This window comes from Bufo bufo, chromosome 6 (genome assembly GCF_905171765.1).
Source record: "Bufo bufo chromosome 6, aBufBuf1.1, whole genome shotgun sequence".
Classification (NCBI taxonomy): domain Eukaryota; kingdom Metazoa; phylum Chordata; class Amphibia; order Anura; family Bufonidae; genus Bufo; species Bufo bufo.
The window spans coordinates 299,085,008-299,103,528 of record NC_053394.1 but is presented as its reverse complement, the minus strand read 5'-3'; the positions used below and the strand labels follow the sequence as shown (position 1 = coordinate 299,103,528).

Below are 18,521 nucleotides of genomic sequence, written 5' to 3'. Positions count from 1 at the left end.
CAGAGACCAAAACTAAATCAGTGCGCCCTCCTGCAGGAGGCAAATCAAGATGGACTCAATACAAAGTCTAGGGCCTTGATTTATTATTTCACTGCAGAATTTTAGATTTAAAAAGTCACAAAATGAGGATTCATTTTTACACCACTGCCTCCAGTTTTGAAACATGGGTGAGAAAGTGGGCGTGCTCGGTTATTTTCAGAAGTCCCATTCACTTCTATGGGGCTTACGGAAATAGCTGAGCCAGTGCTCTGCTATTTTTGGCACTACCATAGAAATGGATGGAGGGTGGCTGTGCATGTGCCATTTGTGAGCTCCATTCTAAGTATAGGTGCGAGTCGCAGAAGTGTCCAAGATGGGAATAACCCTTTAAGGAGGAGAAATTTATCAAACATGCGACATTTGATAAATGTGGCACAAAGTACGCCAACACACTCAAGCAAAACTCACTTCAGATACTATCCTCACGATAAATTTCCCCCCACGCGCCTGTCTTCCTGCAGAGACGAGGAGTGTTATGTGATCGCTTCTCTCCTTGTTCTAGCAATTTAGCACTCAGACTCCCAAAAATCAGAACTGGTCGCTATGACAATATCAAAAGATTTTTCGAAGCGCAGTGACACAAACCCCTTTGGCCTCTTTTCGTTTTTGCGTTTATTTTTCTTCCCTATTTTTGGTGAGTCATAACTTTTTTATATTTCTAGTCACATAGCTGTATGAGGGCTTTTTTTCAGGACAAGTTGTACTTTCTAATGCTACCATTAATTATGGCATAAAATGTAGTGGGAAGCGGGGAAAAAAAAAATCCAAATGGGGTGGAATTGGAAAACAAAACAATCCCTCCACCGTTTTACAGGTTTTGTTCTCACAGCGTTTTGTTTACGGCAAAAATGACCCATACCCTTCATTCTCTGGGTCAGTACGATTACAACGATACCCCATATGTATAGGGTTTTTTTTGTGTGTAAATAGTGTAAAAATGTATTAAATCTTTGAAAATTTTATATTTTTTTACATCACCATATTCTGATCCCCATAACTTTCTTATACATATGTCTACTGAGCTGTTTAGGGGCTCATTTTTTGAGGGACAATTCATAGTTTTTATTTATACCATTTTGGAGTGTGCATGACTTTTGCATCACATTGTGTTTCTTTTTTTGGGGTAAGAGAAACAATGGAAAAAAAATGGCAAACTGGCCATTTTGACCCTTATTTCAGTTATGCCATTTGCCGTATTAGATTTTATTATATTAATATTGTCATCTAGGTTTTTTTTATTATATGGAAAGTGGGGTGATTTAACCTTATATTTTTTCTATATTTTGTAACTTTATTTTTATCATTTTAAGGCTCATAAATGACCTTATGAGTTTTTTTTTAATTTTGACTTTAAAAGGGATTTAAAAAAATTCCTTTGCATTTTGCTCATTTCTTTTGCATTTTGCTTATGTTGGCCTGCCATCAGGTGGCCAAAATAAGAATTGCAGCATTAATGCTCTGAATTTCTTCATACAGACTAAGCGCATGTACTGAAGTCCAGATTGGCCGCACGGGGCTTCAGTATCACGCTTCCGGGTTTTTGTGCATTTAGGTGCAGTGATCTCACTTGATCACGGTATCTAAAGCATTTAATTACAGCAATCGGCATGTTTGAAACAGCAGAGACTTGCCGGCCATGACGCCCGCTGCACGCGAGAGTAGCTGGTAGCGAAAGGGTTAAAGGGACTGGCCACTAGATCTTACTGATGTCTGACTGTTAAATATGCCACTTTCATAGATCCTCCTTGCTGATGCTGCAGTCCTAAAATACTCAGAGGGAGATTCATGGGACTAGTCCTGTTAATCAGCAGCCTCCACTCACTGTGGACACTGCGCACGCGCTAACTACACTATAAGTGAATGGAGGCAACTGATGGATGGGACTGGTCACATGACTCTACATCAGCAGCCTTTTCTGGACTGCAGCTTTGGCAAGCAGGTAAAAAGCACCTGCTATTAAACATGAATTGGACCCCATTCATATGACCATATTTTTGGACCGCAAAAAAAAAAATATACATGTGCTATTCTTATCCACTTTGCGGACAATAGGCATTTTTTACAATGGATCCACAAGAAAAACAGATGCAACACGGATGTCATCCGTATTTTTTGCGGATTGCAAAAAAAAATAAAAAATTATTATATATATATATATATATATATATATATATATATATATATATATATATATTCATATTCGTGTGAAATCACCCTTCGGAATAATACTGTACGGAGGAGATCTGCCTAAGTGACCAGATGAAGCATCCAAAGCTCGCTTTGCCCAACACTAGTTTTTAAACTTAAATTACATTAATGGTTATGAAAATGTTTAAAAGTCTGGGTCTCACAGAATCTAATCTGTGGGTGACACTGTTATGGGGGGGATCTGTGGGTGACACTTATGGGGAGGGGGGGGGGGGGGGGGGGGGGATCTGTGGGTGACACTTATGGGGGGGGGGATCTGTGGGTGACACTTATGGGGGGGGGGATCTGTGGGCGACACTGTTATGGGGGGGGGTCATCTGTGAGTGACACTGTTATGGGGGATCTCTGGATGGCTCTTATTTGGGTCTCTGGATGGCACTGTTATGGGGATCAGTGGATGACACTTATGGGGAAGGGGAGAAGAATCGGTAGATGACACATATATAGCATCTTATGCTACGTATGCTATGTAGTGACTCACGCTGCCAGCGCCCGTCCTGCCTCCTCCCTGCTACCGAGCGCTTGTAAATACCGTAATACAGGCGCCAATTACCCAGAATTTTTATACATTAACAATGCCTACAATTACAAATACGATTATATAGTGAGCGGGGCGCGTGTAGCAGAATACAGTCACTGCATGGGCCCCGCTGTCATTATAAAAGATGCCGGCCGCCAGCCCCTCCTCCCTCTCAGCTGATACACCCGCCGCGCGGTAAATCATTGAAAATTCGGCAAAATGCAGCATTCGCCCCATAAGACGCACTGCTATTTTTTCCCCACTTTTTTGGGGGGGGAAGGGTTCCAGGAGTGTGTCTTATAGGGCGAAAAAAACGGTACATATTATGGATGAATCATTCGTACCTTTCTTTGTGACAGTAGTTCCTGCCTTCTTGACACGTTTTTTAGGAGCATCTTTCTCTGGTGCAGAATGCAGTTTCTTCTTAGTGGCTGCAGGAGCTGCGCTTGTTGTCATCGATGCTGTGGGTTTGACTGGAACCTCATCATCACTGTCATCTACAACTGACGCCACTAAAATGAACATTAAGGAAATGTGTCACCAAAAATTTTAAATTTCCAGTTAAAATTAGATAGTAGCACTTTTTTTTTTTTAACATGATTATGGGGGCAGCCATCTTGCCTGAGCTCATAAAAGTATTTACAACAGCATAAAAAAGTTAAATAAAAATAGACAAACTGGACAGGAGGGGACCTCATTGACTTGCATGGAAAAATCTTCTACGCATGCTCTGACCTGTGCAGAGGACAGGAGGGAGTAGCTGTAACAATCACCTATTGTAAATGGTGGATCCTGTTTATCTATACACACAGGTGATATTATTTTAACCCTTTAGGACCCTCGGCGTACACGGGCGAGTATTCCACGCGGATGCGATGCGCGAGTTGAACGCATTGCACCCGCACTGAATCCCGACCCATTCATTTCTATGGGGCTGTTCCCATGAGCGGTGATTTTCACGCATCACTTGTGCGTTGCGTGAAAATCGCAGCATGCTCTATTTTGTGCGTTTTTCACGTAACGCAGGCCCCATAGAAATGAATAGGGTTGAGTGAAAATCGTAAACATCCGCAAGCAAGTGCGGATGCGGTGCGATTTTCACGCACGGTTGCTAGGAGACGAGCGGGATGGAGACCCAATCATTATTATTTTCCCTTATAACATGGTTCTAAGGGAAAATAGCATTCTGAATACAGAATGCATAGTAAAATAGTGCTGGAGGGGTTAAAACAGTTTTAAAAAATAATTTAACTCACCTTAATCCATTTGATCGCGCAGCCGGCATCGCTTCTGTCTTCTTTCTTTGCTGTGTGCAGGAACAGGACCTGTGGTGACGTCACTCCGGTCATCACATGATCTTTTACCATGGTGATGGATCATGTGATGACCAGAGTGACGTCACCACAGGTCCTGTTGCTGCACAGCAAAGAAAAGTCAGAAGAGATGCCGGCTCCGCGATCAAGTGGATTAAGGGGAGTTAAATTATTATTTATTTATTTTTTAACCCCTCCAGCGCTATTTTACTATGCATTCTGTATTCAGAATGCTATTATTTTCCCTTATAACCATGTTATAAGGGAAAATAATACAATCTACAGAACACCGATCCCAAGGCCAAACTTCTGTGAAGTTCGGGTACCAAACATGCGCGATTTTTCTCACGTGAGTGCAAAACGCATTACAATGTTTTGCACTCACGTGAAAAATTCGTGCATGTTCCCGCAACGCACCCGCACATTTTCCCGCAACGCCCATCTGAAAGAGGCCTTAGAGAGGCCACCAATAAACCATCAGCAGAAGAAATACACAGCTCGCCCAATGTGTAGTGGGACAGAGCTGGTCACTGCAGCACTACTCCCATTCACTTCAATAGGAGCAGCACGGCAGTAATCCGCTCCATTCACAACACAATAGACGGAGAAGTGTAATTAGGTGCTAGGGGTACTGCAGAACAGCTAATTGTGCATGTTGTGGCACTGTGCACCTCCTAGTCAAGTGATGAGGTTTGACATAATTAGGGATGAGCGAATCGACTTTGGATGAAATATCCGAAGTCGATACACAAAAAAAAAAAAAAAAAACTTTGTTCCAATACTGTACAGAGCAGGAGCTTCGTATAGTCTTAGAATGTATTGGCTTCGATGCACTGAAGTTATTGCTTTGCGAAGTATCGCAATAACTTTGGGTCATCGGAGGCAATACATTCTAATACTGTACGGAGCTCCTGCTCCATACACAAAGTTTTATGCGAATTGACTTTGGACGTTTCATCCGAAGTCGAGTTGCTCATCCCTAGACATAATGTCATCCATTCATGTGAATAGCTAGCATGCATGATTGCTTCTTACATACCTGGTTTAGGTGGTTCAGGTGATTTTTCCACAACAGCTTCTTTAATTTTGTCTGGAGTGGGATCTTTCTTAATCTTCTTACTGGGGGAAAAAAAAAAATCCTGCTGGTAAATACTACACATAAGCATGTACAAAATTACTGTATAAAAATACTAGTGTCATACTGATCATACAAAACTTGTTTCAAGATCACAAAAACATTACTTTATGGCGTGCTATATTATCTCACTTATCACTCTAAACAGTGCCTTTCTGGAAACTCATTTGTCCTCTACTTGATTGTAGCCTGCATAAGAAATATTCAGAAAAGCTATGGTTTTTGGTAGACTGCTGCTTTCCTTAAAAAGGACAACTGGGATCTCAAAAAAAAAAAAAAAAAAAGACTCATTTGAGAGGACCTGTCTTTTCTGACAGGTCAAGGTTAGTAACTTCACAACTCTGGAGCTTTTATCCTTATGGCTATGTCATGCCATTCCTCTATTATTGCTAAAAAGTTAACAATGATAAAACTCTGTTCTACTGGGATGTGTCTCAGCTCCGTCCAACACTGGAAGCAGCCAGTTGTACCCCTTCATAGCAGGAATAATAGAGGAATGGCACATTGTAGTCATGACAATAACAGGTCCATAATTGTAATTTCATGTAAAATAAAAATAACTAATATAGACATGTCAGAAGCGGTCAAAGGTCCTCTTAAGGCAAGTGAAACTTGGCGACCATATAGTACTCTATAAGGAATTTCAGGTCTTTAATGTATTTATGCTTAAAGGGAATGTGAACGGTTTTATGCTGTGCTCACTAAGGGCCCTATAAACTAGATGCCCTGTCAAAAAGCAGAGGGCTCATGAATACAGGGACTCCTCAGTATGTGCTGAGCTGTTAGGAATTGGCAGCTAAAAACTGGGGACAGATTCCCTTTAAAAACCATGTATGCATTTGGTACGTACCTGCCAACAGCTTTGGTTGGTTTGGACTTTTTGGTTGGTTTGGGAATTTCAAAGGACTCATCATCTGAAAGTGTGCAGGGGTCAAACATGGCATCACTGTCGATCTCACTGTCATCGTGAGGCTTAATCATGCTTTTTTCTTCATCTGAATCCACAACATATTTCACATTTGCTACAAAGAAACAAAAATAATAGTCAGCCAAGCTAGTTATAAAGCAACTTGTGTATACACTATACCTGTGGGGATGTCTGTAGTGCACTATGGGCCTTACACAGAAAAGCCAGTGTTGCCCTTAGCAGCTAAATCCCAACCATCATCGAGTAATTCAGAAAAATACCCCAAGACCCTCATGTTTGTTTCTCTCCATCTTCCAAGAGGCATAACTTTATTTTTCCAGTCATAAATCCTTATGATGGCTTATTGTTTGCAGGACAAGTTGTAAGATTAAATTATGCCTTTAAATACACTAAAGCTTATATTAAAAAAAAAAAAATTTAAAAGCGAAAAACTGTGGAAACAGGAAAAATAAAATCCTACAAAGCATTCACTGTGCGGTAAAAATGACATGACAATATCCTGCAGGTTAGTACCACTCCGACAATAGCAAATTAATTTTTTTTAAAGTTAAAAAAACCCCTAACATTTGATTTGCATTCTGACACTAATGTTTTCCTCTGTTGCCTTTGTCAGTACCATTTGGAGTGTATACGACACTGATGACATTTTTGGGGAAAGGCAAGGTGAGAAAGAAAAAAAATCTGCACTTTTACATTTTTCATTATGACATTAACCTCACCGCACACAATAAATATTTTAGAACATTTTTTTTTAAAGTGGTGATAGTAATTATGTTATTTTTATATGTACAATAGTATATATACTACTGCAGTCTAAGACTTTTGCTGCCTGCCTATTAAAGCCCTGCAGGGTTTAAAGTTTGCTATGGTAGGCCTGAGCTTCACAAGGCCCCAACAACTAAGGCTTTGTTCACATTACCCTTCAGTCTTTCCGTTCTCCTGCCCCGTTTAGGAGCAGAACGGAAAGGATGGATTCGGCACATAACTGAGCCGAGCAGAGCCCACGGGCCCCATAGACTATTAATGGGGTCCGTTTTGTCTCCGCTCCAAAATCATCTTCTGAGCGGAAACCCAAGTTGTGCATGTAGGACTTTAGTCTCCCCTTCAACACTCTCTCTACAGGAATTATGCACAAAGCCCTAGGTGTGGCAAGTAAATAGTGCAAATAACGCATATTAGGATATTTCAGAGTAACCTAGACACAAGCCCCGAATAACCCTTTCAGGACCCTGGGATTTTCCTTTTTTTGCGTTTGTTTTTCACCTGCCTTCCCATAGTTCGAATTTTTTTTATTTTTCCATTCACATAGCCATATGAGGTTGTACTTTCTAATGGCACCATTTATGGTTGCATACCATGTAATAGTAGGAGGGAGGGAGATTCCAAATGGTGTAGAACTGAAAAAATTAATAAATTCTGAAAGTGTTATTCTTTTTTACACTATGCTGTAAAATTTACCTGTTCTCTACATTCTCCAGGTCAGTACGGTTGCAATGATATCACACTTGTATACATTTTTAGCATTTTAATACTGGACTTTTTTTTTTTTTTTTTTTTTAAACCTTTGAGGAAAACAAAACTTTTTATAACCATATTCTGACCCTGACCCCTATAACTTTTTTGTAGTTGTGTACGGGGCAGTGCGAGTGCTCATTTTTTGCGAGACTATCTGTTCTTTTCATGGAAACCAATTTGAAGTGTGCGACACTTTTTATAAAAATTATTATTGGGTAGTTGAAGTGACAAAAAAATGGCAAATTGGCTCTATTTTTTCCCTCTTAGCTACGCCCTTTTCCGTATGCCATTAATATTGTTATATTTTAATAGTATGGCCATTTTCGCACGCGGCGATGCCCATGATGTTTAGTTTTTTTATTGGTTAAGTATTTTTATTTTAAGGAAAGGGGGGCGATTTGAACTTAGTTTTTTTTCATATATTTGTAAAGTATATTTTTACTGTAAGTCACCTTGGGTGACAATAACTGGCATTCAATTGGCCAAAGTATTCAGTGATGGCTAAATAGCCATCATTGAAGACTTAATTTGCACTATACCAATACAAGGCTGCCACCTAGTGGCTTGTATTGGTATGTTCATGCAATTGACTGAAGCCTTCGGTCAATTAGCGCAATGTAACAGGTCCCCCCATCTCAGCCGGGAACGCCGTTACCAGACGCGTGCGGCATTTGGGCTGATCAGATGCCGTGGTCACATTTGACCACGGCACCTGAAGGGTAAGATGTGTTGTGGGTCTCTGCTATTTAAAATAGCAGGAACCCTGCAGCTAAGCCGCCTGCTGAACGTGTGCCATGGTTTGGGGACCGGACCTCTGCCGTACATGTACAGTGGAGGTCCTTAAGGGGTTAAGAAAAGATCTAAGATGTATAGTTGTTAGTCATGCTTTGATTCATGCTGGAATTTTTTTAAGTCTTGGAAAATAAAGTGGTCATTTGATTGGATCTCATTGTTGAGATTTGTTGCTCTATGTATGGGCAAGCTTCTCCAAGACACCAGTGCAGAGGAATTCCTTTAAGAGGATGCAAGATGGACCTTTCATTGCATTTCTACAAGAGATACTCACTGACTGCAGTTACTCTGCAAAGTGACACCCGGAAAAACATTAATGTACTATGTATATCTTACCGGCAGCTCGCCTTGGCTGAGCCAGACGTGGAGCCAACACCTCTGGTTCAGAATCACTTTCTGAATCCTTAAATTGGCTTTCAGACTCTTTTTTCATAGGTTTAAATGGGAGGGTCGCCTGCTTCTTGCCTTTGGTTGGTTTTGCTTTAGTGCCTATAAAAATTGTTTTCAGTTAATAAACCATTGGACAACTGATAAACCAAACGACTGTAGAAAAGTACGAACCTGGCTCAGCTTTCACTTTTTTGCTCAGTCTCTCAGTGAGAGACATGCTTTCAGGACTGGTCAGTGGGCTGTTATTAGGACTCTCCTGCTGTTCATCGTCATCATCTCCAAAGTCCATCTTCTTAACAATAGCTTCATTCTATTAAGGATAAAAAACACACATTGGGATCTCCAAAGGCTGAACAAATAAGCTGTTAGGCCAACACTGCCTTTAGATTTTCCATTGTTTAATAATCAAAATTGAATAATACAACAAAACATCTCACACAAACTCCAAATGTAGATATGGCATTTCCGAGAATAGAAAACAAGAATAAAGAATAGGGCAAAATAAAGAGGCAAACAAATAACACCCAAATAAAGTCATTTTACTGTTATTTCTGAGTGCAATATCTCAAAGTTTGAGCTCCATTGTGCCAAACTAACCTTCACCCTCTTTAGGACTTTCCTAGTAGCTTCTGCTTTCATAGCTGTTGTGACCCTGGGAATGATGCGCCTTCCATGCGGTGATGGCATGATCTCCTCTAACTGCAGCTTTTTCACCTGTGGTCTTCCACTTTTACCTTTCACCACCTTGCCTTTGAGGGAACACTGTTCATCAGCACGATCCTTTTCTTCCACACGCTGTCATTTCAAGAACATGTCTACAGTTACTAAACTATTACTTTGCATAACTTAAAGGTACTGGCAAACAATTTCACACAGTGACAGCTAAAAGAAAAGCAGCAGCATAGGCAACAGAAAACAATGACATGACTTACATCCAGTTCTTCTGCAAAGGCAGCAAGGTCTCCTTTCCAGAGATCAGATGGCGACTTCCTCTGGAGGTCCTTCAGCTCTGCAGTCTGATACAGAGACACAAAGCTTTAATACTGAACTTAATAAAGTACATTAAAACCAGCCAATTGATCTGTACTACTCCCCTCCACCCACCTCTCATATGCCATTTCTAATACTGTTGTAAAGTATCGGTTATTTCAGGGGACAGCAACCTCCGGTATTCTAGCTGTTGTAAACTTACAACCCCCCGCATGCACACCTACCCGGCTGCTATGGGAATATGCTGGGAGTTGTAGTTTTCCAGCATCTGGAGTGCTGAAAGCTGCTGACGCCAGGGTTATTTTATTTGGTGGAAACCATGCTCCTGCCCTGTGTTTATTTGCCTGGTGTTAGCTTTCCCTGCTTCTCCCCAATGTAACCATGAAAGCCTGTTTTCCCAATAAAGAATCTGAAAATAAATATTTCAGGCACAGGATGTTAACCTTATTATCTCTCTGCTTGCACAGCTCATCTTTCTTTTCTTTGGTCAAATACCACATAGGCATATTGAGGAGATAGTTGTAATCTGGCCCAGTGGTTGTAGCTTCTGATTCTTCTTCCTCTTCAATCAACTCTCCAGCTTCTTCCTACAGAGAAAAAACACAAAGTATGAAATTAGGAGGTTTTTCCATAACCGATATAGAAGCCTCAGAAATCAGCTGAATAAAAACAAAAAGCAGCATATATGTATATAACCAGTCAAAAAATAATCACCTTACTATAACAAGTGGTGCTGAGTAGAGATGGCCAGTTCTGCCATCTTAACTGACAAGTCCGGCGAGGCATAGGCAAGTCCTTACCTGTGCGCGAGCCGGTCTGAAATGAAATGCGGTCTCCAGGAGCAGGCCGTTCCGAGAACGGCCCCCAGAGGCTATTCTCGGAACTGCCTGCTCCCGGAGACCGCATTTCATTTCAGACTGGCTGGCGCACAGGTAAGGACTTACCTGTGCCTCGCCGGACTTGTCAGTTCAGATGGCAGATCGCATGTGTTCGCTGGCGAACAGGCCATCACTGGTGCTGAGCCTCGCATGAGATTGTGTTATCAGGGAAGGACTTATTGTTCACATTTTCAAAGTTTCATTTTTAAAAATAAAAAATAAATTTAATTTTGGTAATATTTAATTTTCCATGTTATCAACTAATTAAGATATCCTAAAATCCTGCACTTTTTACACTTGCCACTATAACAGGACTTTCTGTTCTGTCAAGTTCATTTTTCAGCAGCCCTCTACCATCCCGGGAAGGATTCAGAATCCACCATTCAGGTCAGTTTACCCACTCCCTTCCTTGTACAACTACCACCACTGCACAGCTCACAGAGCATGTCCAGAAAACTCTCCCATCAAGTTGCTGCTGTAAAGAATCTCCAAAGAAGAAGTCTTGTCATACTACTACTTAGGGGCTGGTGCCCAAAATTTCTAAATAAGATCAGCAATACTTGCTTTTAACAGGTCATGTTCTAATGACACGCTCTTGTTAAAGGAATGCCCAACAGTTACAATCTGTGCAGCAGTCTAACTACAACCAAACTATCAGTCGTAAAACCTTAAATTGCTATATACAAAAATGTTTCACTTAGATGAGGAGAGGGCAATTGTACCTTTTCTTGAGTTTGTTTCCACGTTTTAACTGGATCAGAGTCATATCCTCTCTGCACCAACATCTGAATAAGTTCTTTCTTGGGCTTGTTTTCTAGGTAGAAATGCATCCAAATAAATATACTGCACAGCCACTCCACACCAGCAGTTTTGTCTACGGTTGAGTTCACACTTCAGTTTTCGATCAGTTGTGAGCCAAAACCAGGTGAGAGTCAAAATACACAGAACAGGTGCAGATCTTTCCATTATAACTTATCTCTGAGGAGGGTTCACTACTGGTTTTGGGTCACAATAACTGACGTGTGAACTTTGCATAAGACTGACATTTCCACTTACCCCACAATATCCATACTAAAACAGAAAACAAAAAAAACCCTGAAACTGTCATATTGTAGATCTTGAATCCACATCTCAATTAAGGCACATTTACACATGCAGATGAGCAGCAGATTGTCAGGAAGGAAGTGTTCTTCCCAATAGTCAGCTGCTCTGTCGCCGATTTACATGCAGCAATCACCTCCACAGTATGAGAACCTCAGGCAGCTGCATTATTTCGGGGCAACAGATTGCAGTTTAGACAGCACTCTCTCATGCCCAAATACAATAGTTAGTGCGGGCACAAATTATTTCACACGATGAACGAGTGTTTCGCTTGTTCAACAGATAATCTGCTGCACCTTTACAGGGGTGAGATTGTTAGCATAGCCATAATGCTGATCAGACATTTAACCACGGCATCCGAGAGTGTTAAACAGAAGTGCACGCTTCCAGTTAAGGCGTGCTCTCCCCCCCAGCAGAGATCAGGGAAAGCACCCTGTTCAAATAATGAGCTGGCGCCTGTACTAGGTTTTCAGGCTCATTATTACTAAATCCCAGTTCAGGCCACCAGGTGGCAGCACTGAACTGCAATAAAGTGATTTCTATACATAATGCTCCTCAACTCCAGTCCTCAGGGCCCACCTGCTGGTCATGATTTGACAATATCCTACCGAATGAATACCTGTGGTAAGTCCCGATATAATCATTGTATCACCTGCTCAATACTAATTAAATCCATGACCAGCAGGTGGATCCTGAGAACTCGAGTTGAGGAAGCAAAAAAAAAAAAAAAAAGCCACATAAGGAAAGGGTTAAACTAATGACATAGTGCTCTAGGCCCACTCACAATGAAATCAAACCGCTATGTAAAAGGGATCATCTAGGCATTTCAGAGCTATGGAGGGGCCACTGCTGTGAACCTATACATCTCAGTTTGATTCACATCCTGTCCACGTGACTACATACATGCTAGGAAGATGTCCATCAAACAAAAATTGGAGGATTTAACATCATAAAAGTCGCTGCCAGGTTCCCTATAAAGGTTCAATAACTTTTTTTCTCTCAAACTTAATGTCCAGCAGATCAAAAAAGTTTAGATTATTGGGGGTCTGAGTGCTGAGACCTCCACCAATATGTAGAAGGGGAGAGAAGAATGAGTATAGTGTGCTCTTTCCTCGCTGCACTGACTCCATAGAAATCTATGGACGTGTCTTGATTCTATTCTCTGCAGTGACAAGAGTGCAAGGTGAGCGCTTCTTGCCCTTTGTTCTAGACATTGTGGAGGTCTCCGAGCTCAGATTCCCAGTGATCGAAACTTTTGATATCTCTGACATGTCAAAAGTTTTTGGAAAAGTTGGTGACCCTTTAAAAAGCAGTAATATTTTTTCCTCCTCTGTGTCCCAGCAGTCAACTATTTCTTCTGTATGGAGACCTCGAATTTTGCAGGACAAGTTGTAGGTTTTAGGGCTCTTTCACACCTGCTTTCTTGTCTTCCGGCATAGAGTTCCGTCGTCGGGGCTCTATGCCGGAAGAATCCTGATCAGGATTATCCTAATGCATTCTGAATGGAGAGAAATCCGTTCAGGATGCATCAGGATGTCTTCAGTTCCGGAACGGAACGTTTTTTGGCCGGAGAAAATACCGCAGCATGCTGCGCTTTTTGCTCCGGCAAAAAATCCGAAACACTTGCCGCAAGGCCGGATCCGGAATTAATGCCCATTGGAAGGCATTGATCCGGATCCGGCCTTAAGCTAAACGTCGTTTCGGCGCATTGCCGGAGCCGACATTTAGCTTTTTCTGAATGGTTACCATGGCTGCTGGGACGCTAAAGTCCTGGCAGCCATGGTAAAGTGTAGTGGGGAGCAGTATACTTACCGTCCGTGCAGCTCCCCGGGCGCTCCAGAGTGACGTCAGGGCGCCCCAAGCGCATGGATCATGCGATCGCATGGATCACGTCATCCATGCGCATGGGGCGCTCTGACGTCATTCTGGAGCGCCCCGGGAGCCGCACGGACTGTAAGTATACTGCTCCCACGCTCCTACTATGGCAGCCAGGACTTTAATAGTGTCCTGGGTGCCATAGTAACACTGAAAGCATTTGGAAGACGGTTCCGTCTTCAAATGCTTTCAGTACACTTGCGTTTTTCCGGATCCGGCGGGCACCTTCGGCAACGGAAGTGCACGCCGGATCCCAACAACGCAAGTGTGAAAGAGGCCTAAGCTGAACCATTTTAGTATACATGATACATGCACTACTTGTACAATAATCTAACATTATTTCCCCTAAAGGTGCAACTGTGTCCGCTTTTTTCCCCCAGAACAATTTGAAGTTTGTACTGGTTTTTATTCCGGCATTGGTAATAAAAAATTACCGTTTTTGTTGATTGATAAACGTATTATGGTTCATTACAGATTAAGTGCAGAAAAAATAAAAATAAAATCCTTGTGTAACAGAGCAAGTATGCACTCTGATGACAGATAACATGAAGGGTTAATCTCTAAACCCTTAAAGGAGGAAGCGTCTTTCTCTCCCTTCACAATGCTCCACACTCCCTAAAGTGCCAGCTGCAAGTACAGTATAAGCAGCTTTCACTTCAACCTGCTGTAATTCAGGCTAGATCACAACAAGAGCTTGTATCTAAACCAAGCCCATCATTCTAGTCCCACGCTAGCCTAGAACAGGCCGATGCTCCATTTATGTTCTATGGGATAGTGATCAGCCAAGCTTTGCACTACCCGTTAAACTACAACGCACAAAAGCCATCACTGTGGACTGCAAGCAAATGGACAATAAGACATTAGGTCATTGCCTAAAATGTATTAGTATGTATGCTAAATATGTGTTTGTGGCCTAAGGGGAAATGTCCAGCGCTTAGGTAACACCCTTTTTCATTAAGGTTTCTTTAATCTTACCAATAACTACTTTGCCCTCAATCTTTTCCAGGATAAAACGAGCTTGATTGCTCAGCCTGGAGGCCTCAGCGGTTAGCATTCCCAGCAACCATTCTTTCCTTAGACCATAATAGCGGAGTCGCAATTCATAGAACTCTCGCAAAATATCCAGAACAGATTCATATTTCTTCAGGCATCCGGTGTGATCAAAAAGTACCTGGAAAAGGAAACCATGGTAAGTACAAAGCAATCATCTAAAAGCAAGACAAACAAAACAGGCCAACTGTAAAAAAAACTAAACTAAAAGGTGTTCAAAGAAAACTCACCATAGAGTTACAGGTTAGCGGGGTTTGAAGCTTAAAGACTTTGTGTAAACCAGCAGCTTCAGCCTCAGCCAACTTCTCCTCTGTCATCTTAATGACAAACTTCACTGTGGTGTCCGTATGATACTCTTTGTAGTCAATAATCAGTGCAGGAGTCTTATCGGTCCCATTCAACATGGGTTCCAACACCTGTTCCTTGTAATTCTGGTGAAGTGTAAAAAAAAAAAGAGTTGAATAAAATAAAAAAATATAAATAAAAAAAAGATAATGTCTATTAGACAGATGCATTTGAATTGTAGGTACCTGTGTCCATGTCCTGACTGGGAGCTCAGAGATTTCAATTGTGGTTGAATCCAGCACTGAAATTTCACCGCTGATTATGTGCTGGTTTGGACCAAGCTCCTGGATAATGCCTTTAAAATTCTTGTAGCTTGGGAGCTGTGTAAGAAATGTTACAAGCCGATTCAGGCGAACTGCACTTTAAAGATGACCGTTCACACTCCTTATGTGTAATAAAACAATACTCACCATATGCTGAGGCTCCTCACCATCCAACATTTTACGGATATTGTTTACTATCTCACGGACATCATAATTGGGGATTTTACAAGACCAACCGGTGCCAATTCCTTCTGCACCGTTCACCAGTACCATGGGTATAATAGGAATATACCACTCAGGTTCAACTTTCTGGTTATCATCATATATGAACTTCAGGACACTGTCATCCATAGCAGGAAAAAGGAGACGGGCAAGTGTGCTGCAATGGAAAAACGTATCCATATTACTAACCTTCATAGACATGAAATTAAACAGACCAAGTAAAAGGGTTATTACCAGCACATTTGTGGCAGATATCAATATCCATTTGATGCGGCAGCCAGTGTAAGCAGCAGAGCACAGATTAGGCTACTTTCACACTTGCGTTAGGAGCGGATCCGTCTGGTGTCTGCACAGACGGATCCGCTCCTATAATGCAAACGCTTGCATCCGTTCAGAACGGATCCGTTTGCATAACCATGATAATGCAAACGGATCCGTTCAGACTTTACATTGAAAGTCAATGGGGGACGGATCCGTTTGAAAATTGAGCCATACTGTGTCATCTTCAAACGGATCCGTCCCCATTGACTTCCATTATAAGTCTGGACGGATCCGCTCGCCTCCGCACGGCCAGGCGGACACCCGAACGCTGCAAGCAGCGTTCAGGTGTCCGCTCACTGAGCGGAGCGGAGGCTGAGCGCTGGCAGGCGGATGCATTCTCAGTGGATCCGCCTCCATTGAGAATGCATCAGGGCTGGACGGCTGCGTTCGGGACCGCTCGTGAGCTCCTTCAAACGGAGCTCACGAGCGGACACCTGAACGCAGGTGTGAAAGTAGCCTTACTCGGCCATTTCCACAATGTTGGCCACCCCCGGCAGCTGCATCAGATGGGTATTCAGATATCAGAGGGGAATGACCCTTTAAAGTTTCTATTATTCATTTCAGTCTTATTACCTAAGCATTGTAAAGATGTATCGAGGGCTGGCAGCATCTTTACCACCATGCAATCTAGTACCAAACTGACCAATAGGCTGCAGGAGGTTGATATTGTTGCTGCCCATGAAGTTCTGGGCCAAGTTAATAATTGTCATCATTAGAGATGCCTACAAAGGAAAAGAGACACAAATTAAAATGTAAGATCCTTATATTTCAGTGCCCCAGAAAAAAAAATTCTACAAAAGACATTTTTAATCGTGCAAGTAACTTCTGATGGTATCTTTTCAATCACAATGAACTGTCTGCATTTTGATACTTAAAAGGGGTTTGCGACACCCGGGACCTCCACCGGTCAGCTGTTTGAGAAGGCACCAGAGCTCCTGTGATCACCGAGGCCTTCTCTCTGCTTTTCCTAGGCCAAGTGATGACACGTTCATGTGTCACATAGCCTAGGAGCAGCTCGGTCCCATTGAACTGCATGTGGCTGAGTGCGATATCAAGCACAGCCACTATACAATTAAAACTGCACTGTGCTTGGCAAGTTGCGGGAAGGCCACAGTGCTCACTGGTATCTTCACAAAACAATAGGTTAAGGTCCCAGGTGTCACACCACCACCGAATATTGATGACCTATCTAGAGTATAGGTCATCAGTATAAAAATCGTAGAAAACCCTTTTAAAAAGAAAATGGGACGACGCACAAGCGGTTATTGATGGCCAAACCCTGAGAATAGGTCATCAATATCTATCCACTGCACAAAATCTTTAATGTAAAATGCACTCTTGATCGCATATTAATGTTTCAAGGGATAACCTCTTTATAAAGAGGAAATGAATCAAATTTAAAAGGCATTGCAATTTTAGAGGTAGAACACTAGGGGCCATTTCACAGTGGTCAACAGTGCCAGCGAACAAGCATTTTTTGGTACAACATTCAGCAAGCACTGTATTTGAGATTGGCCCCCTGCAGATTTGTAAGAGGCCCATGGTAACCCAGACCAAGATCTTACTTCACCATGATGATATGCAGACATTTCAGCTACAGAACCAGCCAACTGAGCAACCTTCACTTCTCTTTTATCATTTCTCTTGAAGCAAGTGAACAGGACTTTCCTCTGACCCGGCTTGAGACCTATTGAGACAACATTGGTTAACATTTCCCATTAACATATGACAACGAAAGAACCATAAGACTAGCAAATTACATACCATCAACCAAGGAGGGGATGGAACGCTCGTTGTCAGAGTTGGAAAACAAAATCAGCTCTTTGTTAATGAAATCGTTGTAGGTTAAGTGCTTTGTGGCTTTTCCATACAGGAAATCCTAAATACAAAATGAAACCACAATTATTTTTTCATGAAAAAAAGAGTATTGCCAGAGACATAAATTGCAGTCCCAGATGACATACCTCTGGCAAACCATGAAGTCTCCTCTGCCTTCTGTCTTCCATAAAGTTGGTCAGCCATTCCTTACGGTCATCAACTTTCTTCTTGCTAAAGGCCTGGATGTTTTAAAAGAAAACATGCAGTATTATCCAATATTGCTCGATGTATTATCTACATAAAGCACCGCATCATTATCTACAAAAAGATGCATCATGTTAGAGATTTTAACTGGGAAATGTCAGCCACTGCCAAAAGGGCTTAGGCACTTTAAGCTCATGCACTCCTGGTGCGGTTACCATCTGACATACATTACACAGCTACTGACTGGTGATTGGCTCATACAGCTTTGTATGTACCAGCTCATTTAGTACAAAAGAGACTATTATACCGACTATATACTAGAACAGTGGTGGCAAACCTATGGCACGGGTGCCAGAGGCGGCACTCAGACCCCTCTTTGGACACCTGCACCCTGAAAGTCTATTGTGTACCAATATGCCTCAGACTTTCTCTGCCATTCATCTATGAACAGCACAGGCAGTGCATTGAATGCTGGCAGGCTATTAAAGCTAAATGATAAAGTACATGGAAGATGTAGTATATTGGACTGTGGTATAGAGATTAAATTATCGTGTTGGCATTTAAATAAGTGGGTTTTGGGTTGCAGTTTGGGCACTCGGTCTCTGTACTAGAAC

At 41.9% G+C, this 18,521-nt stretch overlaps 1 protein-coding gene across 1 annotated transcript in view; it reads right to left on the bottom strand.

The window, feature by feature from the left end:
- TOP2A (DNA topoisomerase II alpha) overlaps nucleotides 1–18,521 on the bottom strand; it is a 37,520-nt gene that overhangs the window by 7,983 nt on the left and 11,016 nt on the right. Inside the window, exons 17-33 of the mRNA XM_040436338.1 lie at nucleotides 17,850–17,942; nucleotides 17,650–17,764; nucleotides 17,451–17,572; nucleotides 16,459–16,607; nucleotides 15,490–15,721; nucleotides 15,265–15,399; nucleotides 14,965–15,165; nucleotides 14,660–14,855; nucleotides 11,431–11,522; nucleotides 10,274–10,417; nucleotides 9,773–9,856; nucleotides 9,438–9,635; nucleotides 9,012–9,150; nucleotides 8,787–8,939; nucleotides 6,066–6,237; nucleotides 5,120–5,199; nucleotides 3,112–3,279 (exon numbers count right to left, since the gene is read on the bottom strand). Of these exons, the coding sequence (XP_040292272.1) occupies nucleotides 3,112–3,279; nucleotides 5,120–5,199; nucleotides 6,066–6,237; nucleotides 8,787–8,939; nucleotides 9,012–9,150; nucleotides 9,438–9,635; nucleotides 9,773–9,856; nucleotides 10,274–10,417; nucleotides 11,431–11,522; nucleotides 14,660–14,855; nucleotides 14,965–15,165; nucleotides 15,265–15,399; nucleotides 15,490–15,721; nucleotides 16,459–16,607; nucleotides 17,451–17,572; nucleotides 17,650–17,764; nucleotides 17,850–17,942 (2,473 nt within the window). The remainder of the gene's footprint in view (nucleotides 1–3,111; nucleotides 3,280–5,119; nucleotides 5,200–6,065; nucleotides 6,238–8,786; nucleotides 8,940–9,011; nucleotides 9,151–9,437; nucleotides 9,636–9,772; nucleotides 9,857–10,273; nucleotides 10,418–11,430; nucleotides 11,523–14,659; nucleotides 14,856–14,964; nucleotides 15,166–15,264; nucleotides 15,400–15,489; nucleotides 15,722–16,458; nucleotides 16,608–17,450; nucleotides 17,573–17,649; nucleotides 17,765–17,849; nucleotides 17,943–18,521) is intronic.